Source organism: Odontesthes bonariensis, chromosome 5 (genome assembly GCF_027942865.1).
Source record: "Odontesthes bonariensis isolate fOdoBon6 chromosome 5, fOdoBon6.hap1, whole genome shotgun sequence".
Classification (NCBI taxonomy): Eukaryota; Metazoa; Chordata; class Actinopteri; order Atheriniformes; family Atherinopsidae; genus Odontesthes; species Odontesthes bonariensis.
In genome coordinates, this window is record NC_134510.1 from 29,348,744 (window position 1) to 29,360,120 (window position 11,377).

General features: G+C 37.9%; 1 protein-coding gene across 2 annotated transcripts; it reads left to right on the top strand.

Moving 5' to 3' along the window:
• Nucleotides 1-961: 961 nt before the first annotated feature.
• csf3r (colony stimulating factor 3 receptor) lies at nucleotides 962-10,302 on the top strand. Of its 2 annotated transcripts, none has more exons than XM_075466006.1 (17): nucleotides 962-1,065; nucleotides 3,644-3,748; nucleotides 4,224-4,297; nucleotides 4,491-4,778; nucleotides 5,167-5,299; nucleotides 5,449-5,615; nucleotides 6,406-6,575; nucleotides 6,731-6,881; nucleotides 7,174-7,256; nucleotides 7,382-7,589; nucleotides 7,690-7,878; nucleotides 8,102-8,203; nucleotides 8,452-8,598; nucleotides 8,689-8,829; nucleotides 8,935-9,031; nucleotides 9,114-9,192; nucleotides 9,595-10,302. In XM_075466006.1, exons 3-17 carry the CDS (start codon nucleotides 4,231-4,233, stop codon nucleotides 10,075-10,077), a joined length of 2,505 nt encoding a protein of 834 aa, XP_075322121.1. In that variant the 5' UTR covers nucleotides 962-1,065; nucleotides 3,644-3,748; nucleotides 4,224-4,230; the 3' UTR covers nucleotides 10,078-10,302. The 2 variants fall into 2 exon arrangements, with proteins under 2 accessions (XP_075322121.1, XP_075322122.1); XM_075466007.1 differs by lacking the exon at nucleotides 962-1,065 and adding an exon at nucleotides 2,678-2,742.
• The last annotated feature ends 1,075 nt before the right edge of the window (nucleotides 10,303-11,377 follow it).

The following is an 11,377-nucleotide window of genomic DNA, read 5'->3' on the forward strand; positions in this document are numbered from 1 at the left end:
ATGATAACTGGTTAATGTGTTTTTAATTAGTGTCAGCTTTTCTCTTCTCCTGTTCATTCCTGTTCTAAAACCCACCACTGCATGCATTTAATCCCTCCTCCAGCTGCCTCTTGATTAAGAGTTAGCCTCCATTATGATTTTGAGGGCAGCCGAGTGACCGAGCAGAGATGCAGCTGTTAGATTAAAAGTTGAGTGGGTGAGTTCACTGGCACGCCTCGCTCACCGTTTGAAATGAAGCCCCATCCATGGAATCATTTTACGATTTAATAAGCTAATAAACGTGATATGGCAACTACTTTCAAGTGCCCTTGGGAGATCGAGGCACAGCTTACAATCCCATTTAAGAGCTTGTTCTATTATCATGCTGACAAAGGCTTAGACAGGCTCAGAGAGGGAGACGACTGCATTCTGAAGTAGTCTTGTGATACAGCAAATCTGCCACTTCAAAAGTCCTTCTTAACACGAAAGGGGTCAACCAAAGCCGGAATTATCACATTCTTATTTCAGGAAGTCTTCCTGGACTTATACATGAGATTTGACTGCTGCCATATTAATACTTTACAGAGAAATCACTGATTGAGGTGAAATACCTCTTTACTCTCATACAATCCGCAAGCCAAACTACTCACTTGTTCAGAAACTGACATTTAATGGCAATAAATTTAGGTGTAAACCTTAAAAATCCCAAAACATCATAAGGTGATATATATAGAGATTAAGAAATGAGCATTAAAAAAAGAATCAGATGTAAAATCAGTGAAATCTTATTCCAGGATTTTAACACTTGAACATTTACAAGCTCTGAATTCAAACACCCTTCTTTTCTTTCCCATAACAGGGCCCCATCAGTTAGATGTTTCTTCCTGGAAAATAGCGAAGTTTCGCTGATTCAAAATAAGGATGTTGGTGCTGTTGCTGCTTGGCTAACACACACACACACACACACACACACACACACGTACGAGTCCTCCAATCTGCGCTGCTTTGAGCCACACCGTTTCATCTGGTGCTATCAGGGCTGATGAGAGCCTCTTGTCTTTCTGGGTCTGCTGCAGCTGCTGTGTGGTGAGTGGCAAGCCTCTCTGATGACTCTCCTTTATCTCCACATCAAGCAATTTGCTGCTCCTTTCATTTTGATACTTGTGCCAGATTGAAAAGGAAAACTTCATAAAAGTTGTTTCTGAGTGAACCAGGTACAAATTTAACAGTTGGATTGACGGTTCAACCTAATTTAATTTAAAATGTATCAGATTTTCTGGCCACCCTGTGCTATCTATGATCCTTTGTAGTTTGCTTTAATGTTTAACATTTCCTGTGGCTGCAAAGTCACTTGAAATATCCAAAACAAAAGGGAAAATGATCTTTTTAAAGAGAAAATCCTTCGGCATCAATCTTTAAGGCCATGAAGAACATGCAGCCATTTCGTAGGTTTAACATTTTATGTGAACAATCATTTTAACAGTTTGGTCAGCTGCTTAATCATTGAACTATCCTTCATGTCAGGGTATTACTGCTCTGACAGAACATTTAAAAAGAAGATGTGAAACAGACTTCCTTAGTGCTTTTTGGATATCTGGAATTTTAAAAGTGCTGACACAAAGGTTCTCTAGGTCTGAACTGCATTGTTTTTTTTAAATAGGGTCCAGATACAAAAAAACAACAAAAAAACCCTTTTGTCTAAAGTCCCTGGTGTGAGAAATAAGCCCTAAAAAGGGGAAGTAGTTGCTAGTTTGTCATAACACTACGTGAAGGATATTGCAAAATCCTGAAAGTAGGCGTTTTGTAAACCTCAGCACCAACGGGAAAGGAAATGTACTCGTGCAAAATATTTCTTCACATGTAGTAATGTGACTCACCGACACACAAGAATATTTCACCAAAACATACTCACATACATGAGTTTGGCTCATAATTGCCCAATACACAAAGAGCAGACGGACAGATTTATTTTCTCTTTTTATTCTTCTTTGTTTGCTTTTTATTTTGATTGTCACATTGTGTTTGTTGACAAAATACACTCTGAGTTTAATATTCTTCCCCGCTCTGTCCCTTCTCACTCTCTTTCTCTCAATTGCCTTTTGTCACAGCCACAGGCAATTACCATTAGTAGTGACCAGAAATTCTATAAAAGAAAAGCTGGGGAAAATTGAGGTCTTTTTGCACACTGCTGATAAGAAGTATTGGAGAATTTCCATTTCTCTCTCACAGAAACACATAGCAAGTATTCGGTTATTGTGGACAGAGAGCAGGGATCTGACAGTTTGACTGATAGCTACAAATAGTACAAATAAGTTACAGGTAATACTTTCTCAACTTATGGAGTTGTTGCAGTTTGATGGTCCCCAATAAAAGATTTCTGTCTGGAGGTACAATATTGTATTAGACCAAAAATATTTAGAAGAAACATTTTGATTTACTTCTTTAGCCTACGCATTAGCCTGAAGTCTATACAACCTTTTTGTCATAAAGATATATTTCTGTCATACATTTCAAATAAGCCATATATTTATCTGAGGAAAGGAGAATCTTTTATTGTTCAGTTTATGACCAGCATCCACATGGAAAGCTTAGACAGAATGTTATGAGACAACAGGAAGTTTCATGATGCTGTGGTCTCACTTACGGGTCCTGTGTATATGGGCATGTCTGTGTAAAATGAATCTGATGGAGAAATCAGTGAGGGTCATCAGCCAACGATAACACATGAGAGCTTTTTCACTGTTGGGCTTGTTGGAGCATGTAGTGAGTATGCATGATTCTTTAGAATATATATTTGTGGCAGCAAATGTACAAAAATGTATTTGCTATGTTGTGACGTTGTCGGTTTTAATTCAAGCCAGGTTATTTTTTAACCCAACCAATCATAGTGTAACACCTCGACATAATCTCATAATGCCTTTGCCTAATTACTCTTCAACAACTAAACTTAACCAAAAATCTGTGGAAAACAAAAAAGAAGTTACAAATTAGAATAATGTTAAAAAGTTGAATAATGGATAACTTGGAGCTCCTGCTTGGCAGTCGTGTGAAGCTCCACTACCAAACCCCTCTGACCTTTGAATGTGGACCTTTCTGCCTGTTAAATCAGATACCTTTACTGAAGTAAGGTTTAAGTTTTAACACATTTTTCCGTGTTTTATTATTGCTTTTTTTCCCAACTTTAGTTAAATAGCTGAGTTCTTTCGCCATTATTTTGTTCAAGGAATGAAATCACACATAAAATGTTGGATTTGACACTTCTGCTCTTCAGACAAATTCTGTTTATCAGCTTTAACTCGACATATTACATGAACAAGTAATGCAATGATTAGTTTTTTAATGAATTTTGAAATTGCCTCAAAGTAATGAAAAATGCTGAAAACGTTGAAAAACAGTTAAACAGTTTGTATATTGTTATTTTTTCTTTCTTTTTTAATTACCCCCTGCAAGAACAATGTCATGTTTCCATAAATTAAAACAACAACAACATGGCTCTTTCATGACATAACATGCATTAACACAAGGAATAAACCACATTTTATGTTACAAAAAATCCTTCATGTGTAAAACGTAACATGTGAATTTCTTCATGTGACATGCTGTACTCAAAAACCATTTGTTAAACCGTTTAATGGTGTTAAATTGTCTTTTCTTCCAAACACAGAGAGACACGATCATGCTCTGAAGGCATGTCTGAGTCTTGTCGGCGGTACGTTGAGAGGCAGCAACCAGATTTTTGTGAAATTTAGACATTCATGAGTGTGTAATGGTGAGTCCTCAGTATTTAATACAAGTTTCATTGCAGCAGTGCCCAACCGATTCTTCAATTTAGGGAGCTGCTTGTTGACTTAAATATTAGATGTGTAAAATGTGGAGAGATTGCTCAGAGAACTTTAAATATCACATATTCTGTTTAATCAGGTAGCAGGGGTATGAGATGATGCCATGAATGCTGATCTTTATTATTTTTGTCGCTGGTCAGATTTGTTTTACATGAACTCTACAAATACAGATTATTCACTGACTTCACATTGGCAAAAAATGCAAACTATTTTAACAGAAATGTTGAACATTATAGAGCTCACATCCAAGCACTCAAAACAGCGTTAAAACCCCCGATTCCTTCCTCACACAATATAGTGTACCGCTTGGAAAGGAATGGCAAGTCAATTTTTTTTTTTTTCGTAGGGGATAGCAGTTTTGCAATTTGGGAACAATGTTTTTCAATTTTTCCTGCCCAACAGGTTTTTCATGATGATATCCACATGGGTGTCAGTGATTGTCATGCTGGTGACATTTACGAATGGAGTGAGGACTGGTGAGTGCCTTTCTCAAAAAGATAACAAAAACGGAAATGTTTAAGCACCAGTTACAAAGAAAATTGCCATCACTCTTTTGCTTTTCTGATTCTGACTAAAGTAAAACGCTTTGATATCAATAAAAACAACGTGCATTAAGAATTCTGATCCTCTTCAGCATCCAGAATTTAAAGTGGCTTTCCTACTTTTTAGAGGATAACACAAGGCCATGTGCAAAGATCCACACATCCAGTTCAGTGGTGCCTCTGGGGTCACCTATCAAAGCCACCTGTGTCATCAGAGACGACTGCCCTCTTGGACAAGCTGTTCATATTGAGTGGCGCCTTGGCAATCGCTTTATTCCCAGCAGCCCTGTGGCCAATGAGAGTGACAGGGTCTCCCAGGCTGTTGTATCAAGCTTCAATCACACCAGGGCGGTCCTCACCTGCTCTATCCAGGAATCCGATCAAGTGTTCGCAGGAGTGGAGATCCGAGCTGGATGTGAGAAAGTTCTCTTGCGTGTTTGTTGACAAGATAGTATTTGTTAATGCAGTGAGAGTAAAAATTGAAGGGGTTTAATGAAGCTAAGCGTAGCAAACAAGAAAGTAAGAATTGAATTGCTTTAGAAGCTTTGTGAAGCAAAGGTTATAACAGACAATGAATGCATCACATTAATGGAGGTAGAACTTTCTCATTTTGATTAATCGTAATGATGCTTTTTCTACAAAAACTGAAATCTCTTGCAAATAAAAGTGTTACAAAAAACTAATGTTCCAGATGAACTAGATTATGAATGTTAAAACATACATACTATTACAATTAGAACATCAAGAATCCAGAAATACCACACATTGCACAAATCCTCATGCAGTGAAGTTTTTATCATTAGATCCACCAGAATCGCCACAAAACCTCAGCTGTCAGACAAACCTCACCGACCCCATCACCCTGACCTGTACGTGGGACCCTGGGCGGCAGGAAACCCACCTCCTCGCAAAGTACACCCTCCACACTGAGATATGGTAATTTTCAGCCTGTATCAACAAATGCACGTAAACTGTTGCGAAAAGCTAAAAGTCCATTGTTTTTGTCAGGAATGTTTAGTGTAGCATTTACAAAATATGTCTGAGGTTGCGTAACTGTATTTCTCACTATCATTTCGTCATTTCAGGGATTCAAATGAAAACCATACTTATGAGCCACCACCAGGAATCCACCGCTATAACATCCCTCGCTCTGGCTTTGTTCTGTTCTCTGAAATGAAAATATATGTGAAGGTTGAAAATGACCTCGGAGAGGCAACTTCATCACCAATCATGTTGGAACCAGTTGGTGCCGGTGAGAATTACATAAAGTCTAAACACTTTTTAGATGGGCACTATTCTCTGAGTTGAAGTTATCTGCCATTATTTGGTATTTAATACAACAAATATTTGTCATTTATTACCCTGTACAATACTTACTTGCTCTCTGCTCCCTCAAATTTTCCTTAAAGCCTGTTGACACAATTTGAGGATATCAATTATTGCTTTTTTTGAGAGGAAACATCACTTTTGTGCCAAAAGACTACCCAGAAGGATATTTAATCTTTGTATGAGTAAAAAAATAATTAATTAATAAAATATGTTTAAGCATTTTCCTACATAGCAACATGTTTTTTTCATCATTATACAAGCAACCAGAATCACCATATTTTTTCATGTCTCAAGTCATGGAAATTATTGACATGTACATGTCAACAATTTCCATTCGGTTCTGTGTGATAATACAAAATATTTCAATGTTTAATTAATAACATAGTAGGAAGTAAAGCATTTATTTTACGAAGTTGTATAAATTGCAGAAGCCATCTTTGTTTGGATCACAAAAATGTGGAACAACACCTCTTTATAATGTATTATCCAGATGGCTCAAGCAGCCTTTGAGGATTATAGAAATACTTTCAGTACTGCACAAAGTATTCCACTGGGTTTTTCAAAGGTCATTGCTTATCTCTGTGATTAAGATATAAAGACTCTCGGTCTAATATCTACTTTCTTGTGCATAAATTTAAACTAAAATAATTGGAGGAAAATCTCAATTCTGTGGGAGTTTTAATTGTTTTGATTTGTTTTCTTTTTAATGTCAGCCAAGTTCGACCCACCCAACATCATTAGAATTCAAGCAGTGCCTGAAAGGGTGGGCTGCCTGAGGCTGAGCTGGAGCTTGTCCCAGCACCAGGCGTGGATGCAAGACAGCCGTCTAAACCTGGAAGTCCGACTTAAGGTTGCTGACGCCACCAATTGGAATGAGAAGCCAGTGAGTTCAAATCAGTCCACTGTTTATAGAAAGTGAAAACTTACTTTTAGGTCATGTTGAATTAATCAAGTAGCTATTATAAGCCGAAGAAAATAGAACCCACCTGAAGTCTGCTATGTTTATGTCTTGGATCACATTTTCATGGTTTGCGTCAGATCCTCGTGAGACGCGTTAGACCATCCAGACCTGTGGACCAGTGTCGCCTCCTACATGGGACTCAGTATTTGGCTCAGATTAGAGTCAGATACCAGCAGAGCCCCTGGAGTGAGTGGAGCAGTGGCCAGTCTGGAGTCACCTTGGAGAGCGGTAGGGCTCAGATCAATTCAGTGTGACACAATCAGTCCCAATCTATTGCCTTTTCTTTCCTTTTTCCTGGTCTTTTCAGTATATGCAAATGTCATGTTTCGCATCTGCCATTGCTTTGCTCTATAGCACAGGCTGAATTCAAGTATTGAGTTTTGTCGCACACTCTGGCAGAGAATCCAATGAATCCATAGACCAGACTTGTATGGAAAAGTTTTACTTTCAAAAGAGTTAGCAGAGAAGTTCAGGCTTTTGACGAGCTGTCATGCTGACAGTCATCTCTTTTTTTTTCCAGCTCCCACTGGTCGCTTAGACACGTGGATTAAGGCATCAGAGGATCACACTTCCACACACCTCAACATGCAGTTGTTCTGGAAGGTACGTACATGATTTCTTGACACCCATCACAAATTGCACAGATTGCTTTTTTTTTATAGTTCAGATGGAGTTTATGAGATCTTTCATTAAAAACTAACATTATTTTTCTTTTTACACCATCTTAGGCATCAAAACAATTCCGCGCAAACAGCCAAAATGTATCATATGTCATCTATGTGCTAAAACCGCCACATGAAAAGGGAAAACTCTGCTCTACAAGTGAGAATTACTGCACTTTCAAGCTTTCTAGGAAAGTAAAGAGAGTACATCTGAGGGCTGTGAATGGAGCAGGGAAATCCTCACCCACTGACATTCGCATTTACCAACAGAAAGGTAACTGATATCTTTAAAAAATACATTGAGGTGTTTGGAAAATTATTCTGGTAAGATATCAACTTTTAAAAAACACTTTTTTTTTTTCTTGTGTTTGTAGCTCAAACTGCAATACTAGACGTCACAGCTGTGCCACATGACAACAGATCCCTTCTGGTCCAGTGGACCAGTGTGGTTACCTCAGGTCTAACTGGTTACGTGGTGGAATGGAGACCTTTATTAAAAACTGTCCTCTCCTACACCCAGTTTGAAAGAGCGGACGAAAACCAGTCTAGCCTAGTCATAACAGGTAAATCTCTCATACTTGTATTACAATTTTAGGAGTCCATGTGGTGCTTATTCCACCTAGCTTCCATTTTGTTTTTCAAATTAGGTCATCATTCTTTACAAGAAGAATTCAAACAATCACTTTTGAGAAAAAAAACTCCTTTTCCCGTGTACAACACGCCTGTACAAACCATGCAAAGCTTACCACCACTGATCCACTCCAACCTCTTTACTCTCATCAATAGGCAGCTTTGAGCCCTACAAGCCCTATGGGATCTCAGTATATCCTAGGTTTAAGGATGGAGTTGGCCTTCCTCAGACCGTCAATACATACTTGAGACAAAAGGGTAAGTCACCAAAGACAAAAAGAACATGTTGAGATTCAATGGTTAGACTGCCTTTCTTTAAAAATGTAAGAAAAGCAATGGTATGAATTAGATCATGAACTGTGGAATCTCCCAGGGAACAGATTATATGTGATGAAATAATGCCCTCTTGTGGAAAGAAATGAATGATTATTTTTGTCAGTCTGTGGGACTCGAGCTATTAGCTATAGTATATAATGTAAAATTCTGATAGCTCTTTCTCTTTAAAGCTCCATCCATGGTTCCTAAAATACAAATCAAAAAGACCTGGATGTCCCAAATTGAGCTTATCTGGGATGAAATACCTTTAGACCAGATGAATGGAATTATGCAGAACTACAAAATCTTCTACTGGGATGATAAGGGTCATGTTAAAGGTAGGCTGAAGCCCTGATTTTTCCTGATGTATGAAAGTAATTTTCCTTACTTAGTGCTTTCCTCATTCTGCATTTTTTTTCCTCTTTCAGTCGTGACTATAGACCCAGAAGAGAGAAAGGTGACCCTGGAAAACCTCAACACTATGTCTCTGTATGAAGCTTTTATGATGGTTAGCACATCTGGCGGGAGCCTGAATGGGTCAACAATTGAATTTGAAGTTGAGCCTTTCGGTTGGTATAATATAAACATTTGGCACTGGCTGTGTGGAAAGAAGAGATAAAGAGAATATGTATTCCCATTCAGAGCTGGCAAACGATTTTCTTTTCTTTTCTCAGATGCGGTTGTTGTTGTGATGATTGTAACTGCATCTGGTGTTGGACTTTCTCTGTTGATCATTTTCACCTTCCTGACTTGTTTCTCCAAACACAAAAGGTAAAATCCTTGCTAAGCTGTCTTAAGCTATGTGATGTGAGGTCTTTTATTCTCAAGAAGTTTTCTGTTCCTCTTTCTCAAGGCTGAAGGGACGCTTTTGGCCAATTGTTCCTGATCCAGCTAACAGCAGCATCAAGAGATGGACATCACAATCACTTCAGGTGTGACAAGTCTACAGTCTACATTGCAATAACCAATAAATATGTGTCATGTGAAAGGAGGTATCCAAAATTTAGCAACCCACAGGGATTTACAAACCATACAGTGGCAATGAAGCATGCGTTTTTTTGCACTCCTGACATTTTTGTCAAATTAAAAGGTTACAACTATCTGATATAGCATATTTGTTTATCATTCAATTGGCTAAACATACTGTGACATGCACAGGTTCGGGGCTGATTTATCAATCAAAAATTGTACCAAAGGAACATAATGCAAGCTGTAATCTACAGCAGTGGCAATAAAGATTTTGACATTCCCCTTTAAATTCACAACCAAGCATCAGGCTTATATGTTCTAATTTACTAATCGCTAATATGACTGACTTGTTTTCTTTTTTGCAGTATACCCGTCCTTCCTGGGACAATGAAGAACCAAATCCAATATACTTATCCCACCTTAGCTTCCTAGACCTCAACACCAAGCCAAGCAAAGATGTGGATGAGCTTTGGTTAAATAGTGCAGAGGACACCAGTGATCTAGGAGAGTCAATTTGTGGTTCACCATTCATCCCTGGATATACTGGTTCAAACAGCGATTCTGTTCCTTATGCCACTGTGATCTTCTCTGGTCCATGCAACAGTCTACCTCCCAAGGACCCTCATGTCTATCTTCGCTCTGAATCCACACAGCCCCTCTTAGAAATGGAAGAATCTTTCAGTCCAAAGTGCTACCATAATATGATGACTGATGGAATGCCAAGAGACCAGTGTTTTTTTGGGCCATGCGATGATTGCGTACCTGAAAAAGGGATAGAGCTGGTCAGTGTTTGGGACGACTTTCCTTTTCTGCAAGCATTAGCCATAAATGATACTGAAGACGATTAAAAGTACTTTGCTGATTATGAGATTCACTGGCTTGCAATGTGTTGATTTACTGGCATGGTAGTAAGTTTTAGATAGATATTAAGTTGACTAAGCAAAGCTCACAGCTCTGAATGAAAGTTGGATTTATGCTGAACTCACTTATCGTTTTAATGATTTTGATGGCTATGCTCTCCCCTTTATCAACTTTTGTAGATACTGCATTAGAAAATAAACTCTTTTTATGTATTTTTGTGTCGTTGAAATGATATTGTCGAGGGTTACATGTGAACTTTCTCCAAGAAAAATGAATTCAGTTTCATTTGTATAGTTTTATAACAGTTGTTTGGTGTAAGAGTGTATGTGAGTGTATACAAAATATACACACATTCCAAGTATACCAACTTTTGTATCCACTCCGATGCTCACTATATTAACAGTATGCTGCAAATATTTTTTTTCCATGGCTGGTAAAGGTATGGTCTGCCTTTCTTTACCCCTGACTTGGTGCTTATTGACTTCATCGGATTGATTGGTTTGGCAAGACACACAATGAATCATCTGAAATGGGTAAGCCAATCGTAAGTGGAGTAGGGCAGAATGTGTACTCTATTGGTTTTCCTCATGCAACAATGAATTAGATTAATAGGATAGATGAAGCCAACCACCCAAATGAAAATCAGTTGTTTAAATGACAAAAGAAAACCCGGGATGTTACAGCTAATTAGCTGTTCCAATACTCAGTTTAATAGAGAGGCTAATGGCCCACAAACTTGAAAGGTGAAAGAACAATTGTTCAGTTTTCATATGTGGATGGGCAATTAAATAAAACTAGTTCACTGAAAATGCAACATTATATAGTATCATCCTGTAGTTTTGTGGGTCAAGCATTTATAACTGTGGGAGAACACAATTATTCAAAATCCTTAGGCCATTTAAAACCAAGAGAACATAATTAAAGGACTTTATTTGACCAGAGAAATGAAAAAAATCAGTGTAACCCAAGCTGCTATACCAATTTAATTATATAGAATAGGAAAAATATAACTGAACTTAAAAACTCATTCAAATTCATATAAATCACTTCATCATTAGATATATATGAACAAATCCTTCTTTTTCTTAAATCTTCTTTGAGTTTTTCAATGTAGCAAAGCCTGAAGGGTTGTGCTAAAACTTAAAGCCACCCAAAAATCTCCTCTCTTACATTACAGTGAATACAATTGTTTACTTATTAAGCCATGTATCATCATATCATCATTGTATCGATGTGATCTGGGATTATTAGCGTGGCCTCGGAAAGCACCAATCCGTGCTCGGCTAG